Below are 17,119 nucleotides of genomic sequence, written 5' to 3' on the forward strand. Positions count from 1 at the left end.
TGATGCTGACATTATCCAGTCATACCATGCATTATAATCATAGCGTATTGGCAGCTCGTTCATTTGTACTATGAGTCTAATTATGACCAATGGCTTGATCTGCATACAGTTGTTACACATGTTGAACATACATTTACATGTATGTGTAAAGGACAGATATGTGCATAATAGGCTTGAAGACTTTGTAGTTTTCAGTGTTACAATTCAACAGGCTTCGAAGCAATCTGAAATGTCTAATCAAAGGGTGAATGCATTACTCCACATTCACTGTGCATTCAAAAGTAGATGGCAGTAATTGATTTCACAGTCACTCATATCAGTACAGCCACATGTAGCTCACCCTTTGTTAAAAACCCATTGTTAAAAAAGTTGTGTTGTGTAGGTTTAGTTCATTCAAAGCCAAACGTTCTACCTCTTCCACAGGTAGTACATCGGGAGGGGGGGTGGCAACATCTTCAGAACATGTGTGAGAAGGGGGAGGAATGCTACTGGCATCTCCAGTATCTGAGTCCTGATTGGTTGAGGTTGTATTCTGAATAAACCAATCAGCACACATAGAGAGTAGTTAACCTTAGCCCAGCAAGTAGTCTTTGAGTATGTACATTCTGGTATCAGTAACTGTTCTGTTCAGTGTTGTGTAAACATTATTGCATTGACATAAAACGAAATCTGTAAGACTATGAGTACCCTTAAAAATGTGTGACACAATTATCATGGAGGTAAAGACATAGTGCAGTTTGAACTGTGTTTTTCAGTACCACCACCAGTAGTTGACATGAGCCTCTGTTCTAACATATAGATAGGGCAAGTGTAACAAAAAACAACTTCAAGTAAAACAGATCAATGAAATAAAACTTGGACAGGGACAAAATAAACAAGGACAGAAATACACGTTTAAAAAAAAGACAAAACATGGAAGACAGACTTAAAAGGATAACTGTCTTTTTGTAAGACAGGTAAACAAAAAGGTACTACTTCTATTACACTACCTCCAGAGAAGGAAGAGGGCTGCATGTCAGGAGGTCAACAGGGAAGTCTTTGGGACTCTCAGTGTCCTGTGGCAGTGGCAGCAAGGAGAAAATGCAGCACAATCAATTCCTAATCAATCTCCCTAAATAACCAACACCAATTTGCAGGAACACCCCCTAGACCCGGCATGCCCATTTTTAAATGTCTTCAAGTACATGATCATGCCTTTCCAGTTTTTCTTTTCTCAGTATCTTTTATAAAACCTACCTTGAAGAGGAACATCCTGGATTAAAATCTTGCAACTTTGAAGGACACAATTTTCTTTGGTAATTCTCAGAGACGAATGTCAAAGTATTGATTCTAGATTACTAGTACACTTTTTAATGATCATACATAAATTTAAAAAATACAGTAACCTTGGCAACTGCATGTAAGTTCTTCTATCTGTAAGAGCAATGAATTAGCATTGGAAGGACTACATGTTAGAATGATGCTTGTTATTTGTTATTTTGCAGAGTAAAGATTTTGTATTTGAAAAAAGGTTTGAACCTCCTTGATTGAAGTAATTGTATTATAATGGTTACATTTAAAGCATGAGTCCGATGTATGAATATCTGAGAAATCCTGATTGAAAGCAGATTAGACAAGCGCACATATACAAACACACATACACGCACACAAGCAAACAGACTAACAAATAGTTGAAGTGCCAAACCAAGGTGTCTACAACAGGACGTACGAATGAATGACCATGGGACTATGTAAGCCATGACTGACATGCACATGCAGACGTGTGGGGAACACGGCTACCTCGTCCGAGCCAAAGTCAGGGTCCATCCACATGAGCTTGTACGTGTCGCCCGTAGGCGGCGTCCACATCCCCTCCTCGTAGGAATCATCGTCGGCGGGACCTGGGCTGCCCCGGACCCGCGCCGCGTCCTGATTCCCGGGAGGGGGGCACGACCAGAGGGACGGGTGGACAGGAGAGAGAGAGAGAGAACACACACACAGAAGAGAGCAGGACAAGGTTTAGTATGAGCCCACCAATGGAACTTATACCTTAACCCTTCTTACTTATGACCCTTATATGACTGGTAAGTACCAAGGGACAGCACATCTACATGTACCTTACCAACAGGTATGGGATGGTGTGTTATTAGCACGTCTACTGTGAAGAGGAGAGGACAGGGACAGTTGCATGTCTGCAGTGTTATTCATTATTGAATGATAATGGCACATTGATATGTCAATTGATGTGTCAGTTGTGCCAGAGACTATCCATGCAAACCATGCATGGGACATGCTTAGATGATCAGGTGTTAAATAGTTGTACAGTATCTCTATAAGTATGTCTCATTGGAATAAAACTTAAGTAACCATCTCTGACCAACCTACTTGGCAAAAACACCTACCAGCATAGTGGCTCCCTTCATCTTCAGTGGGTAATGTTCTAAACCTCAAGATAAAGAAGCTTATGTACATGGAGGCATCATGCTATTCATGGTGTCATAAACAAAGGTACCACAGCTGAAATTTGAGATTGTTAGTTAAGGCAAGCTTTGGTAGAACATTTGTAGGTTCGAGCTAATGAATGATTAAGTTTCTCATGAAGATAAACTCATCTTCAGTGTGATATCAGTATTTCAGCTGTAGGACCTGTGTTTCAGAAAGCCAATGTAAAAATAAAGCTGCATTGCCGTACCTCTTCTGCTGATGTGGAGTCAATGTCCATAGCTTCTGGGGACTCTTCCTTCTTTCTGCTGGACTCCTTAGTCAGGGAGGAAAGGGGAAGGTTTGAGACGTGTGAAGGGAAGGAAGGGCTCCAGGAAAGGTAAATATGGAGAGGTTAATGCTGTGTGCACAGGCAAGGGCACCATATGGGACTGCAGGTGATATTTGAACTGTCCCTGACTCAATTGTTATCTTAAGATTACAAATTCAGGGATGAAAATGAAACAAAGTTACAGTATGTTATTTAAGATCTCACATGGGCATTTATTGCAGTTTCCAGTACAGCATCCCTCTATAATATATTTGAACCCTCAAAATATACTGGTATTTTACACTAGGAGATGCATATTTCTTAGACATCAAAATATTTGTTTGACTGTAGTTTTCTGGTACCTCTTGCATGGCAGTTCCAGGACTGAAGGTGAGGAGTTTGTCCACGCCCTTCCCCAGGCCGGGTGACTCAGGCTTGGCGGCCACTTGTTCAGCCAGCTTGCGGGCGGCCGGGTGTTTGGGCTTGGGCTCTGCCCTCTGGGTGGGAGGGGTGCTCATCTGCAGGAGGTCACTACAGGTAGGAAACAGGAAGTGCATTAGAGGCATACTGGGAATGTTTTCTTTCATTAATGGTCATAGAGAAAGACAGATGCTACAACATATGTGTAGACTAAATTATAGTAAATACACAGGAATATCAATGTGTGTGTGCCAAACAAACATCAAAATCATTTAACACTCAACAAAGTATTTTGTTCAAAGGAAAATAAAATTGACTATGTATGAAAAAAAATCTATATGGAAGTAATCTCTGTCATATTTCAAAAAAAGTTTAAGTACTGTAATTGATACATTAATGTTTAAGGGAAGTAAAAGAAACTCCCATCATGAAAATATCATAATTTCACGTCTTCTAACACCAACTATAAATTAAAATTCTCACTTCTCTTCTTCTTCATTCTCGATAGCAGGGAGAAGGCCCTTGTGCTTAGCTGGAAAGAAAAAAACAAGATGTTAGACATGTATATTCTATTACCAGTAGCATCTTTTTCTTGTTATAGACTTTGACTGGAGTTGAGGCTAAAATATCAGTGCACTTAAACTAAAGTTAAAGGGTGGCAAAGCTGTGGGTTAAGAAGTAATTGACAAAATGATAAACATAAAGTATGATTGACAGTTCAGAGCTGTTGACAGACAGGTGCAGGTGTGGCAGTTACACACAGAATCACCTGAATAGGGGGCGATTACAGCAATGCGACTTAGGTTAGACACATCGCAACAACCACTATCATCGATATCCTTGGGGGTATCCATAGGCTGTGTCTTTTCTAAGGATGGCAACAGGAAAGAAAGCAAAGCACTTTGAAAGCAGAAACAAGGAAAATCAAATCAAACATGCACTGGAAATATTAAGGCAGGATTTTGACTGTAAAATATAACCATATATTTTCAGTATCACTTCAGAAGTTTCACAATAATTCACTACTTCACAAAATCACATACATGCAGCAAGAGTCCATGCCCCATTTACTAATGGTCTAGCAGTACTACTGATGTCAATTGTTTTGGCATCAGAACAACAATAGTAGGAAATGTAAGATGGTTGCATCAGCTGTCCTTGCTTTGTTCACAGTTTTAAAATAGTCCTGTACTTAAGCTGATCTACTCATACAAATCAGATTCTATCTTCTTGCTCTGTTCCTTATTTTGGCACACATTCTTTTATCAGTGACAAAGTAAAACAAAAAGTAGACAGTAACATCAGGTTTGTTTGCCAGCTGAGTCATGGTTGGATTCAAGTCAAATGGTACAGCTAACACCAATAGTCACTGGGAAATTCCTGAGATAGTTATCTCTCACTTTACAAAAGCAACGGATACAAACAACTAGATTTGTAGGCCTTAAACAAACCAACTTATTGTAGATCTTCTTCAGGCCTTACACACTGGGCACTGGTTCAGACAACGTTCCAAGCACAGCTATTTTGGAACATTTCGGGTATATACACATATGTATGTACCTACCCCTTTTTGCCCCATCCAAGGTTCCATTACTACCTAATGTCTTTGATTGTGTCTCAACTTTAGTCCCTGAACTGCCACTGTCATCGTTACCAACTTCCTCGGAAGTAGTCTCATTCTTTCCCCATCCAGTTAGCCAAGAAAACAGTCGTTTCATCCTGTCCTAACACTGCGACTTCTAGTCTGCTACGTTTCCCCACACATTTACCAAGAACTCTGGGTGGGTCACATCTGGGGACACCTTGACATGCTCTAGTGCCTGAGGTAAGAGCAGACAGTCTAACGCAACCAGTTGAGCAGGGGTAGGGGACAAAACCATACAATTGTTACCAAGGGGTATAATTGTCTCTGAGAATAAGAATTCTTCACCTGGCACTTCAAAGCCATCCCAAAGTAGTAGCAAAGGGTGAATGGATCATAATCTACTGAATGAAACATTTCACTTCAAACAGGGACCAGCCATACTCCCTATCCTAAAGTGGATGTTTTGACTCACACATTTGTAAAACAATACATGTCTCCCCCCAGGCATTTAGTGTGACAGGTATGTGATTTCTAAATTCTACTTCCTGGGAGTTGTGGAAAAGGGTGTGGCCCTGGGGATTCCTGGGTCATGTGTTACCATGGCAACAGCAGGTCAAGTGAAAAGACCTAGAAGGCTGCCCTGTGGATAATGATCTATGTGTGGTGTTGACCTACATCTAAAACTGTATGCCAGAAAATACTATAGATGAAGTATAAAGGATAAAATTTGACAGAAAAAGTGACACAACCATAGTCTAAAACTAACACTGTTATATTGTTGCTTGTTTGAGTCATTTTCCAGCTATGCAATCATAATCACTATTATCTATGAACCATACAAAGACATTATCATTGAAAACTATCAGTTCATCCAAAAATCCACATTACCTTCCTTCACTTTGGCATCATTAACACAAAAAATAACACAATACCACATGATACATTAGGTGAACTTAAAAATCTGTAAGTTCTATACATTTTGACAAATCACAACCTCTTGTGCACGAAAGGAATTCCCTTCAAAAGCTAGTTGGTACTGTTAAACTTTAATACTTAGACCAGAAAACACACAACTTACATCACACAGGCTTTACTGTCATGACAACAGGTGTTCTCTCTAAAGTTGATGAAAGTTGACACTTACCAGGGCTGGCTCCCTTCACCAGGGGGTCAAATTTCACGTACAGAGACTGTCGGGCCAACGCTGACTCCTTAAACTGCACCAGGGACAGAAAACAAGGCGTTCCTTGGTAAGTAAACAAGACACAGCGCTACGCTGGGGCTATTATTCTCTACACAAAAAGCATTAGCGTAGAAACCGGCGTGGAAAACAAATATACAGAAAAGCTTATCTCAGGTATTTACTACATGAGGTCAGGTGGGAATCATGGTAATCAGCTTCACACCTTTCCATGTTGTTCGTCATAATTATATTACTTACATAGGCCCTGGAAGGTGGGTTCTGTCCCCAAGCAAGAAATTTTAGGGTCTAAAACTCTAATCAGGCTACCAGATAATGACACAGGTACACAATTGTTCCTTGACCTATTTCCCGCAGTAGCACATACATGTACAAGCAACTGATCCTTTGGCTATGTACATGTATGCACAATGTACATAGCCAAAGGATCAGTTGACTTTCAAAACCTGGTTAGTCGATTAGTTCGCTATGTCCAAGAAAAAAATTGCATCTCATTCTGTTATTGTTTGCTACTGCAACACTTCATTCATCCAGTGACCATGAATAGTGTACCTCATCACTGTCAACTTCACCACCACAAGCTCCCTCTAGCAGAGCTTTGTCAGACTGCAGTTACACAGTATGACACACAGAAAACAGAACAGAGGAGAAAACAGAGAAGAAAGAAAAGAGAGATTGTATAACTAAAATGCTTGGTTTCTATTCATACCAAATGTGACACTATGAAAGAAAAACACTGCACAAATGATCACAGATGTTGAAAGGACTTGAAGTAATGGTAAGGAAAGTTGGAGTGACATAGCCAGAAGAAAGACCTTACTTATAAAACACCCATGAAGCGTATCTCCATATGTCCATGAAAGGAATATAATCATTATACAATGTGGCTACTCACTGTAGATGCACCATGTTTCTCCAGGAAAGCTACATCAAAAGATGTCGGGTCAGTGGACGGAGCAAAAACTGGATCATTGACTGAAATAAGGATAAGGAAACCATGATGTGCTGTTATGCTAAATATGTGGCTTAAATAATTAACTGAAATACAAAATTATAAGTAATAATATAATACTATAACACTATAAAAAGTGTAATATTTGAAAAATCGAATTTCATCCAAACAAGTTCATCTTTAAAGTCAAATAAATGTATATATATATGATAGGTAACTTAGAACACAGTGGTGTAACAGAAAGACTGCCATGAAATAAGCAATAGTTTACAAGAAAACAGATACGTAGTCTTACAATCATGTCCGAGACAATCAATGTAAGGAATACTTGATCTGCACATCGTCAAACTGTAATTAATAGGATCTTCTGCATATGTAGATTAACCTACTGTTAATCTAACTTGCTATATTTTAGAAAAGCAGCATTATACACATTTGTTGGCTTATATCAATGTAGTGTGTACTGTGTACAAAAACTCTTTTCAGTACTGATTCGAAATACCATAACACCAGTGTACTAGTAATGTACCTATGTAATTCAAACTACATGTATGTGCTTATTTGTGACTTGAGATGCGTAAATCCTACCAAATGACCAAAGTTTAGCACCAGAAAAGATGAAAATAGAAAAGTATTCAAATTACAGGCTTTAGTGCACAGGGGAAAGGCATGAGGCCACCTAGTTCTGCTCTGTTTAAATTTGTAAACAAACATTCTATCAAGTTGTCAACAGTTCACCCTACTTTGTCAAATTGTGAGGTACAGGTACGGACCTGTGACAAAACCTCTGTACCAGTACCTGTACCTTTATCCTGATGTTACGCTTAGGTACACAGCACTACTCTTGAGTCTGAACACATTTCTATACTATCTAAACAAACCTACTTTTGGAGGGCGACTTGAATTCTTCATCGTCCATGTTGGGTTCACCATCCTGGAAACCAGTGTCGCTGGAAGACGAGTTGGGAATGCTGTGGTCTGATTGGCTGTCTATCTCCGCTGGCGGAGGGGACATTTTTTTGCTGTCCCTCTCGCTGGACAAGAACGTCCTCATGGACTCCACGTCTGCCTCAGGCTGGCCCAGGAAGGGAAACAAGCAGCAGTTAAACATGTCCACTAGGGTCTTTCAATCTAGAGGTTCTGGGTTCAGATCCCTAGCAGAACCCGATGTTTTGCCTTAGGAAAGGCACTTTAAACCAATTTTCTTACTCGGCTCAGCCAAAAACGAGTATCCTATTTGAGGAGAGCGCACGTGTACGATCCCACCACACTTATTGAAAAGAGCAGGAGTCCATCCTGGTTTGAGTGGAACAAACCATACAGTCCCGTATTATGCAGCTTGTACTTACTGCATGGTGTATTACGCCTAAAGGCAGTCTACCGGTTATGCAAAACAAACAAATTAAACACAGAAAGGCACAATTGTGCTCTGTACGTAAGTGTGATATACAGGTTAGTCAAGAGGATCCTGCTACAGAAATTTGGTCAACAAACAAGCATGCTGTTGCCACTGCTTTTTGTCAATCCAGAAATTTCATGCAAAGGGGTGACCCACTAAGCAACAGAGAGGATCCATGTGAAAAAACAAACATGGCAGTCTTTACAAATTTCTGGTAAAGATTATTGCTATAAATGGAAAATTAAACATATAATTCACTAGGCAGATGATTATCTATACATCCAAGTCAACTTAGCAACCTCCCCTTGCACAATTATTGCGTAGCCCCAAACCTACAGGTGTGAATACTTGTGTGTAGACAGGGAAAGCCAAGCTGTTACCATCTACCTATTAACCTCCAAATTGTGTACACGTCTACAGCACTATTATGATATTGTTGGTACAACAGACAGCTTTTAGGGAAACACACGGCTTATGAATATTCAGTCAATCCATGGATCAATATACAGCCAGAATAAACCCTAGATGATAAACACTGTCTACTGCCTGCGGTTACGATTTCCACTGAGCCAAATCTACATAAAGCCATTTATTATCTTAAAGTCAACTGGCTAAAATTCAGATATCTAGGGACCATTGTGATGGTTTATCATAAGATATGATTATTGCGTAGAGGTCTAACATAGGTCTGTGGTCCACAAATCACTAATAGAATAATGGGGTAAGAATATTAATATCATTTTATCCCACTTGGATGAAAACTAGGCTAAGATTCTGATGAAGTAATATCTGATCATGGTCAGATATTACTTCAACAGAATAGAATCTTAGTTTCATCTAGGATGAAATGATCTTTTCCCAATGACATGTTGTCATTAGTGAACTGTGGGCCAAGCTTTTTTTGTAGTACAAATACACAGAATAAACATTTGGAAGATAACTTACCTCTGGTATTCTGTCTTGTTTCACTGCCAGGGAACTTTTGGTCTGTGCCTTTCTGGGAGATTTCAACTTGCTGGACCTAGGAAGGACATATTGGTTCTTAGAATTGTTCTTCCTTGCAGTCATATCATCCAATAAATTCATACACATAAGTTACTACAACTCATCCTTTGGATCACCCTCTTCCTTTCTTCATGGCAAATTACCACATTTGCAAGACCTAACATCACAGTGTACACTCACTTTTTAGCAGGAGATGACTTCTTTGCTGGAGAGCTCTTCGGTGAGTTCTTGTTGGCATTTGCACTGATGTTTTCATCTCTGAGTGGACTGCCCTTCACCGGAGAGTTAGCAAGTCCCTTTGATGTTTTGAAAGGATCGATGTTGTCCAGGTTGTCAAAGTCGATCTGGTAGGAACCAAATGTCTTTGGCGGAGAGGAGGAGACTTTGGTTTTGGACTCGAAGGGGTTGATGTTGTCGTCCAGGCTGTCCCAGTCGATGCTGTAGGATCCCTTGGGGATGGCAGGCATGTCGTCAGTGTTGTCTGTGTCTGTCATGGCTGTGTCTTCCTGAGGGGGAGCCAGGTCCTCGACTGTTATCTCAGGTTTAGCTTGTACCACGTCTGGTGATGAGGACTTCTGTTCCACACTACCTTCTTCCTCTGGTTTCGGTGTCGTCTTAGCAGCAGGCTCGGTTTGTTGATTTTCTTCCTGGCTGGATTGTACTTCCTCCTTTGGTTCAGTAGCTTCCTCGGGTACTGGAGCTTCCTGCTCTGAACAGATAGCTGCCTGGGTTTGGACTTCTGGTGCTTCGACACTGCTTGCCTCTACCGGGGAATGGGCCTCTCTTCAGTATTTTCTGTGGTGTCTTCCTCACTTTCAGGTTTGGTTTCTGGTTCAGGAGTCTGAATCACAGCAGGCTCAGCTTCGACTTCGGATGCAGATCCTTCAATGACAGGTTGATCTTGCCCTTCACTGGCTTCAGCTTCCTCTTCAGCACTGCTCACCTCAGACGTTTCTTCAACCTCCTTTGCAATGTTGTCTGCAACAGTAGATTTGTCTTCTTCCTCCTCAGCTTCGGTACTTACAGCAGCAGACTCAGCCTGAGATATTTCTTCAGCAGCCTTAACGATTTCTGCAGTTGGCTTTTCTTCAATGTCAGTGTTGGTATCTGCAGCAGCGGCGTTGACCTGCTCAGGTTCTGTGTGTATAACAGGAGGTTCACTCTGTTCTTCTACAGCCTTGACTTCCTCTGCAGCCTTGTCCTCAGCTGTGTCCACAGGTTCAGCTTCTATGACAGCAGAAATGTTCTCCTTAGAGTTGTCAACTTCAGCTGTTGGTGTGACTTCAACGTCTTCTTCTGAGCTGGCAACTTCAACAGTAGGCTCAACTTCTTCGTCTTCTGCAGAGTCAGAATCTGCTGGGGTAGACTCGGATTTGGTATCTGTAGGTTCGATTGAGAGATTTTCGTCCTCTGGACTGGCAACTTCACTGGTAGAGGTACTGTCTGCAACAACCTCTTCAAGCTCTTCTTGTTTGGCAGGAGTTTCTTCTTCAGGTTCTTGGATACTGGCCTGTTCAACAGCAAGGTCTTGGGCAAGGACAGGTGTAACAGATTCTTCCTCAGCTTCAGGATTTACTTCTTCAATTGGTTCTGAGGATTGCTCTTCAGCTTTTTCTGGTTGCTTGACTTGAGCAGGAGGTGAAATGCACTCCTCAAGAGCAGGTTCGTCCTTCTGCAATGGAACTGCAGGTTCTTCTTCGGGAATTTCTGGTGGGATGTCAGGGACAGTAGCTTCTGCTTCTGAGTCTGAAGACAGCACAGGTGTTTCAAGCTCTTGGTCAAGAGCCTCTGCCTCAAGCCTCTCGAATTCTCGGTCTGATCCTGAGTCCGACTTTGAAGTCAGTGGATCAAATTCGAAGAGAAGGTCTTCTTCCTCCGGGGGTGTGAGAAACTCGTCTCCGGTTGGAGAGGTACTGAACTCTTCACTCAGGTCCTCTTCCTCAGACTCCTTGGATGTGACTTTGTCACCTTCAGACGGCTCTGACACGAACTTGGGGATAGGTCCCTCCTCCTCCGAACTGATGAAGGAAAGCAAAACAACTGTAAACCTCCTTTACCAGTGCAAGATACTAACTCATCTTCCTCCCTTCACCAATGCAAGATGGCCCATTCCCAAATATTTCAGAGCATTAGCTAAGCTTGTTATCTTCTTGCCAATATCACTTTTTTTATTGCCAGAAAGTGTGAGCAACATATTTAATGGCAGCACAAATTTAAGTTAATGGCATCAGCAGCAAATTTAAATGAAAGCTCTGTATCTATTATCAGTGATAAGCAATACCATGAAATATAAGAACAGGCCTTTGATTAAGTACTACAAACTTCCAGTCACTATAGAAAAACTAACAATATAATGAGAACACCATGCACCACTATTTCCACATGCATGCTGAGTTTAACTCTCACAGCATCATGGGCTGTTCAGGACACACAGTACTAACCAGCTCTGACATTGGGAGGGTTAAAATCAAGGACTACTACAATGTATAAACCCTGGGATCCCTAGTTACCACCCGGTCTATTTTTTCAACTGTTACAGCAGGATGGGTTTATTTTATGTTTTATTTGCAGCATTATGTCTCGTAAGCCTAGTGTTAGATGCAGGACCTTCTACAGCCTTGCCTTGGTTTATTCCATGATTGTTATAGCTGGCAACTTCCAATGATCTAAGTCAGAAGATAAGTAATTGCAAGCTTCAACTTTTCTTTTGCATTCTTTCAAGTTAATATTGACATGAACATTCTCAAGCATAAAGGAGGATGTGTCATGATATATCAGTAATATGCTCGTCACTTATCACCTAATTTCCATAAAGTTCATTTTCATTCATCTACATCAATGTGCAGCACCACATTTCACATCACACTCACATTCACAGAGAGAGAGAATGATGTTTCCAAGATTCATTGAAAGCTGCCAGCCTTGGTTATGAAGCGACATTTGTAAGTGCCACTCCGGGATGAATCTGACTGCACTGATGACATTAATAATCCCAGCCACCAATAGTTTGGCTGTCTTCATTTATCTATTCTATTTATCCCATGCAAGGCAGCCACAGTTGATGGCAAAGCTAGGCCTAGGATGAGCTGCCAGCCCTAGCTATAGATGTGGATTCCTACGCTATGTTGATACCTGTATGGCTCAGTACCCTCTCGCGACATTTTGGTATTTTGTATTCCCCTGATGGAGACCAAAGAAACAAAGACATTACACATAAATTCTGTGGACAAACATAAAACGTGCGTGTACATACACACTTACCTATGTGCCACCTTAAGCCATGATTATATACATGTCTTTTAGATTCAAGTGAACGGTTTTGGGGATGCTTCTTAGTTGTAAAGCGAATGTTTGATATACAACATCATATTACTTTGAACTTTTTCTATGCAATCATGGTGATGACCGTACACCTTTCACGTACCTCCCAATTACACGGTTGGCTGCAGTTTCACACACATAAAATGACATGCCATTTCTTCTGGCAATATCAGGCCAAATCAGGTTAGTCATTGTTTCTTGAACTACATTAATATCATATTAGGACAGTATATTGAATTTGACAGTCAGTAATTCAGACTTTGAAAATCCAAGCACTTGCTCAGATTCTTTTTTTTAATCCTGTCTACAGATATAAAAGAATAATCTCTCAATCTTATATACAGGTGTGAGAGCCCTTTTTTGGAACTGCGTGTCTGGTATCAAATTTTTTCCCCAAGGGAATGTAGTAGGCTACAAATGGCTAACTGTGGTATGATTTTCCTATTTTTTATGCAAATCAGCCATCAAGCTGACTAGAACAATATTGTTGGTGTCATCGACAGATAGGACCTCTAAATAATTCATTGGTCCATAGTTGATGCTGTAGGCCACATTTCAAGGATTTACCAGCTTTATGTGTCAGATTTTCTAGGTAATCTTCAATAACAATTTATCAATATCAGTATCTGTTGATAATAGTTTTGATTTCTAACAAAATCATTGTTGTACCTACAGCTGCTAGTTATGTCTGAATCTAAATCATGTTTGTAACACGTATGACTGTATACACAAACATACACTCACAATACAATTAAATTGAAAATATAGGAAAACAACAAAAGAGAAAGAAAGGCACAAAGAAGATAAAATAAAAACAAGCATGTCAAAACATAAACACATTAGAAATTACACATCGATATGGCACGATTTGACAATAGTGTCTGCTTGTGAGTGCTGAAATATAATGCAACAAATAATATAATCCAGAAAAACTCACGATTTGAAGATGCCGTCTAGTATCTGGTCCAGGAACTCCTGAGCGTACTTGAGGTAGTCCTGGTGGTCCTGTTTGGTCAGCACCTGGACACGGTCCACCCAGCGCTCCTCCTCGTCCAGGTAGCGCAGGGCCTCCCAGGGATCCGAGGCGGGCTGGCGTCTAGACGCAGGCTTGCGGGCAGGAGTAATAAACTGCACGTGCTGCAGGAGAAACAAGAGACGGGCGGGAATCGCTCCAGTCAGCCAAGAAATTGAACGGCATCATCATATACCTGCACAGGTAATGGCAGGTCCCCAAGTATAAATTACACATACAAATGATCTGTTGAAGTCTTGCTTCATTCCTGAAGACACTTTCACTACAGCAGTTCTTTCAAACAAAACGATGCTCGTGTGGCATAAAAAATCCATTGGCAAATTTTCTCACAAATATCTTGTATGAGGCAGTTTATGTATACAGAACACAGGTTTAGTAATTTCATTCTGACAATCATAAATCTACATACAGATTTTCATACAGGTTTATTTTTCCCCACAACAAACCAAGATCAACATAATAAACTGCATACAATTACAAGGCATCTATCCCACATAATCCTTTCTATCATTGTAATATAGCTAATGAACACCTTTCTTGCAACCTGTACCACCAAGTATGGTACAGGTCCAAATAAATAAACAACTTACAGTACAATTATGAATAAATAAACAGTACAGTATAATTACAAATTAATAAATAAAAAGGTCTGTCCTGGCAAAGATGATTTTTGATGCCAGCTTAATAAAAGCTGAGAAAGGGATAAATTGATGTATTGTAAACTGTCATCTCTCCAGGACTCTCCTTCATGATTCTGAGAAAACTTTTAAAAACTAAGTCTGGCCCTAAGATGACATATTTTAGGGTAATAAAAAATAATGTATAGGTGTCAGCCTGACATCAAGGAAAAAGATAAATATGCACACAACGTAGCTGATCTCATATACAAGGTGAGATTATGGCCATGGGACAGTAGTGAATGCAAAATCACAAGTATTGATTTTTACACGCTCTTGGTTCCTGATTCAAAATGAAACAGTTCACCTGCTTTATCACATCAGAATGTGCTGATTCATAGCACAAAATTATTGAATTTTTTGGTGATTATCGCTGCGTTTACAATATCTACCAAGTAATTACATTTCATAGAATTCAAAATTCAGCCAGGATGCTATCATTCTTGGCACTTGGTGGAAGAAATGATTGGAAATCTATAGCGATGTACACAGCCATTCCAAGGTGTTCATTTGTATTCCCCCTACACATCTGGTGCTTCGGATATTGAGGCATTATCCCGTGAGGTTTCTGGTACATTTCTTTATTGGGAATCCGTGCATTAAGACCATTGTAATTGATCATTCACTGACTAGAAAAAGGCCCACATGTGCTGTTTTCGTGAGAAAAAATACAGTGTACTATGATGAGCATCATTTCAGTGGGATAAAAATTGTAATTTGGATTTGACTAAAAAAAAGACAAAGAGAACAGAAAAAGAATGTTGTGTTTTCTTCAAATTTTAAGATTCTCACTTGACGTATTAGTAGTAGTACTAGTACTAAGTAGTAAACTATTTGAATTAAGTCATGATGTGCTATTTCTTCATTATGATATTGCCTAAATATGCCTATGATATATTGTGATGGTTTATCATAAGATATGATTATTGCGTAGAGGTCTAACATAGGTCTGTGGTCCACAAATCACTAATAGAATAATGGGGTAAGATTATTAATATCATTTTATCCCACTTGGATGAAAACTAGGCTAAGATTCTGATGAAGTAATATCTGATCATGGTCAGATATTACTTCAACAGAATAGAATCTTAGTTTCATCTAGGATGAAATGATCTTTTCCCAATGACATGTTGTCATTAGTGAACTGTGGGCCAAGCTTTTTGATTCTCACTTGACGTATTAGTAGTAGTACTAGTACTAAGTAGTAAACTATTTGAATTAAGTCATGATGTGCTATTTCTTCATTATGATATTGCCTAAATATGCCTATGATATCAACTGTAATTGAGTTTTACATTCAGAGTAGCGGTTTTCGCATAGATTTAATAGGATGATAAGATTAGTACATTTGAGCTCTACATTGTCCAGGATTTTTACCTTGGATTCTTTCTCAGCAGGTGATGTAGGTATGTTATCCTTCTGTGAAGGTTTAAGTATTGAGCGGGTGCCCAGTGGCTGGGCGGTTAGCACATGTACAGGAGGCTTGGCAGTCTTTTCTGGTTCCTTTACAACGAAGTTTTCGTCATTCACAGGCGAGAAGAGACTTTCATTCATCGTAATCCTGAAACGTGCAAGGAAAAAACACAGCATGCAATATGGTAAATGTCAAAAGTAAACAACCAAGCAAACAATTGTTAGAAATATGACAATAAAAACAATATGCATCTAAACAAACACTGAATGTCATGCATTACAATATGGATAGGAACTTGTGTAAAAAATGTAAGATATTGACAGAANTGTCAGCCTGACATCAAGGAAAAAGATAAATATGCACACAACGTAGCTGATATCATATACAAGGTGAGATTATGGCCATGGGACAGTAGTGAATGCAAAATCACAAGTATTGATTTTTACACGCTCTTGGTTCCTGATTCAAAATGAAACAGTTCACCTGCTTTATCACATCAGAATGTGCTGATTCATAGCACAAAATTATTGAATTTTTTGGTGATTATCGCTGCGTTTACAATATCTACCAAGTAATTACATTTCATAGAATTCAAAATTCAGCCAGGATGCTATCATTCTTGGCACTTGGTGGAAGAAATGATTGGAAATCTATAGCGATGTACACAGCCATTCCAAGGTGTTCATTTGTATTCCCCCTACACATCTGGTGCTTCGGATATTGAGGCATTATCCCGTGAGGTTTCTGGTACATTTCTTTATTGGGAATCCGTGCATTAAGACCATTGTAATTGATCATTCACTGACTAGAAAAAGGCCCACATGTACTGCTTTCGTGAGAAAGAAATACAGTGTACTATGATGAGCATCATCTCAATGGGATAAAAATTGTAATTTGGATTTGACTAAAAAAAAGACAAAGAAAACAGAAAAAGAATGTTGTGTTTTCTTCAAATTTTAAGATTCTCACCTGACATATTAGTAGTAGTACTAGTAGTAAACTAGTTAAATTCAGTCATGATGTGCTATTTTTTCATGATGATATTGCCTAAATATGCCTTTGATATCAACTGTAATTGAGTTTTACACTCAGAGTAGCGGTTTTCGCATGGATTTTAAAGGATGATAAGATTAGTACATTTGAGCTCTACATTGTCCAGGATTTTTTACCTTGGATTCTTTCTCAGCAGGTGATGTAGGTATGTTATCCTTCTGTGAAGGTTTAAGTATTGAGCGGGTGCCCAGGGGCTGGGCGGTTAGCACATGTACAGGAGGCTTGGCAGTCTTTTCTGGTTCCTTTACAACGAAGTTTTCGTCATTCACAGGCGAGAAGAGACTTTCATTCATCGTAATCCTGAAACGTGCATGGAAAAAACACAGCA

At 39.8% G+C, this 17,119-nt stretch overlaps 2 protein-coding genes across 2 annotated transcripts in view; both read right to left on the reverse strand.

The window, feature by feature from the left end:
* Nucleotides 1–9,817, reverse strand: part of LOC109471099 (serine/arginine repetitive matrix protein 2-like) — a 29,537-nt gene extending 19,720 nt beyond the window's left edge. Inside the window, 10 exon segments of the mRNA XM_019770309.1 lie at nucleotides 990–1,055; nucleotides 2,672–2,737; nucleotides 3,094–3,262; nucleotides 3,635–3,683; nucleotides 3,921–4,019; nucleotides 5,881–5,953; nucleotides 6,833–6,912; nucleotides 7,775–7,964; nucleotides 9,234–9,309; nucleotides 9,474–9,817. Coding sequence (XP_019625868.1) covers nucleotides 990–1,055; nucleotides 2,672–2,737; nucleotides 3,094–3,262; nucleotides 3,635–3,683; nucleotides 3,921–4,019; nucleotides 5,881–5,953; nucleotides 6,833–6,912; nucleotides 7,775–7,964; nucleotides 9,234–9,309; nucleotides 9,474–9,787 — 1,182 coding nt within the window. The 5' untranslated portion in view covers nucleotides 9,788–9,817.
* A 156-nt stretch (nucleotides 9,818–9,973) lies between these two features.
* On the reverse strand, nucleotides 9,974–15,910 carry LOC109471100 (neurofilament heavy polypeptide-like). The gene is made up of 3 exons (XM_019770310.1): nucleotides 15,702–15,910; nucleotides 13,552–13,751; nucleotides 9,974–11,311 (listed from the first exon to the last, which is right to left on the reverse strand). Exons 1-3 carry the CDS (start codon nucleotides 15,876–15,878, stop codon nucleotides 10,057–10,059), a joined length of 1,632 nt encoding a protein of 543 aa, XP_019625869.1. The 5' UTR covers nucleotides 15,879–15,910; the 3' UTR covers nucleotides 9,974–10,056.
* Between the last annotated feature and the right edge of the window lie 1,209 nt (nucleotides 15,911–17,119).

The sequence above is a fragment of the Branchiostoma belcheri genome, unplaced genomic scaffold (genome assembly GCF_001625305.1).
Source record: "Branchiostoma belcheri isolate BF01 breed outbred unplaced genomic scaffold, Haploidv18h27 scaffold24, whole genome shotgun sequence".
NCBI classification, from domain to species: domain Eukaryota; kingdom Metazoa; phylum Chordata; class Leptocardii; order Amphioxiformes; family Branchiostomatidae; genus Branchiostoma; species Branchiostoma belcheri.

Excerpts from the sequence above, each read along its gene's own strand:
- LOC109471100 (XM_019770310.1), bottom strand. The coding sequence starts at position 15,878 with ATGAATGAAAGTCTCTTCTCGCCTGTGAATGACGAAAACTTCGTTGTA. Across the intron at positions 13,752-15,701 it reads CTGCTGAGAAAGAATCCAAG|CACGTGCAGTTTATTACTCC; the intron begins GTAAAAATCCTG and ends TTTCTCCTGCAG. Across the intron at positions 11,312-13,551 it reads CTAGACGGCATCTTCAAATC|TTCGGAGGAGGAGGGACCTA; the intron begins GTGAGTTTTTCT and ends TTCCTTCATCAG.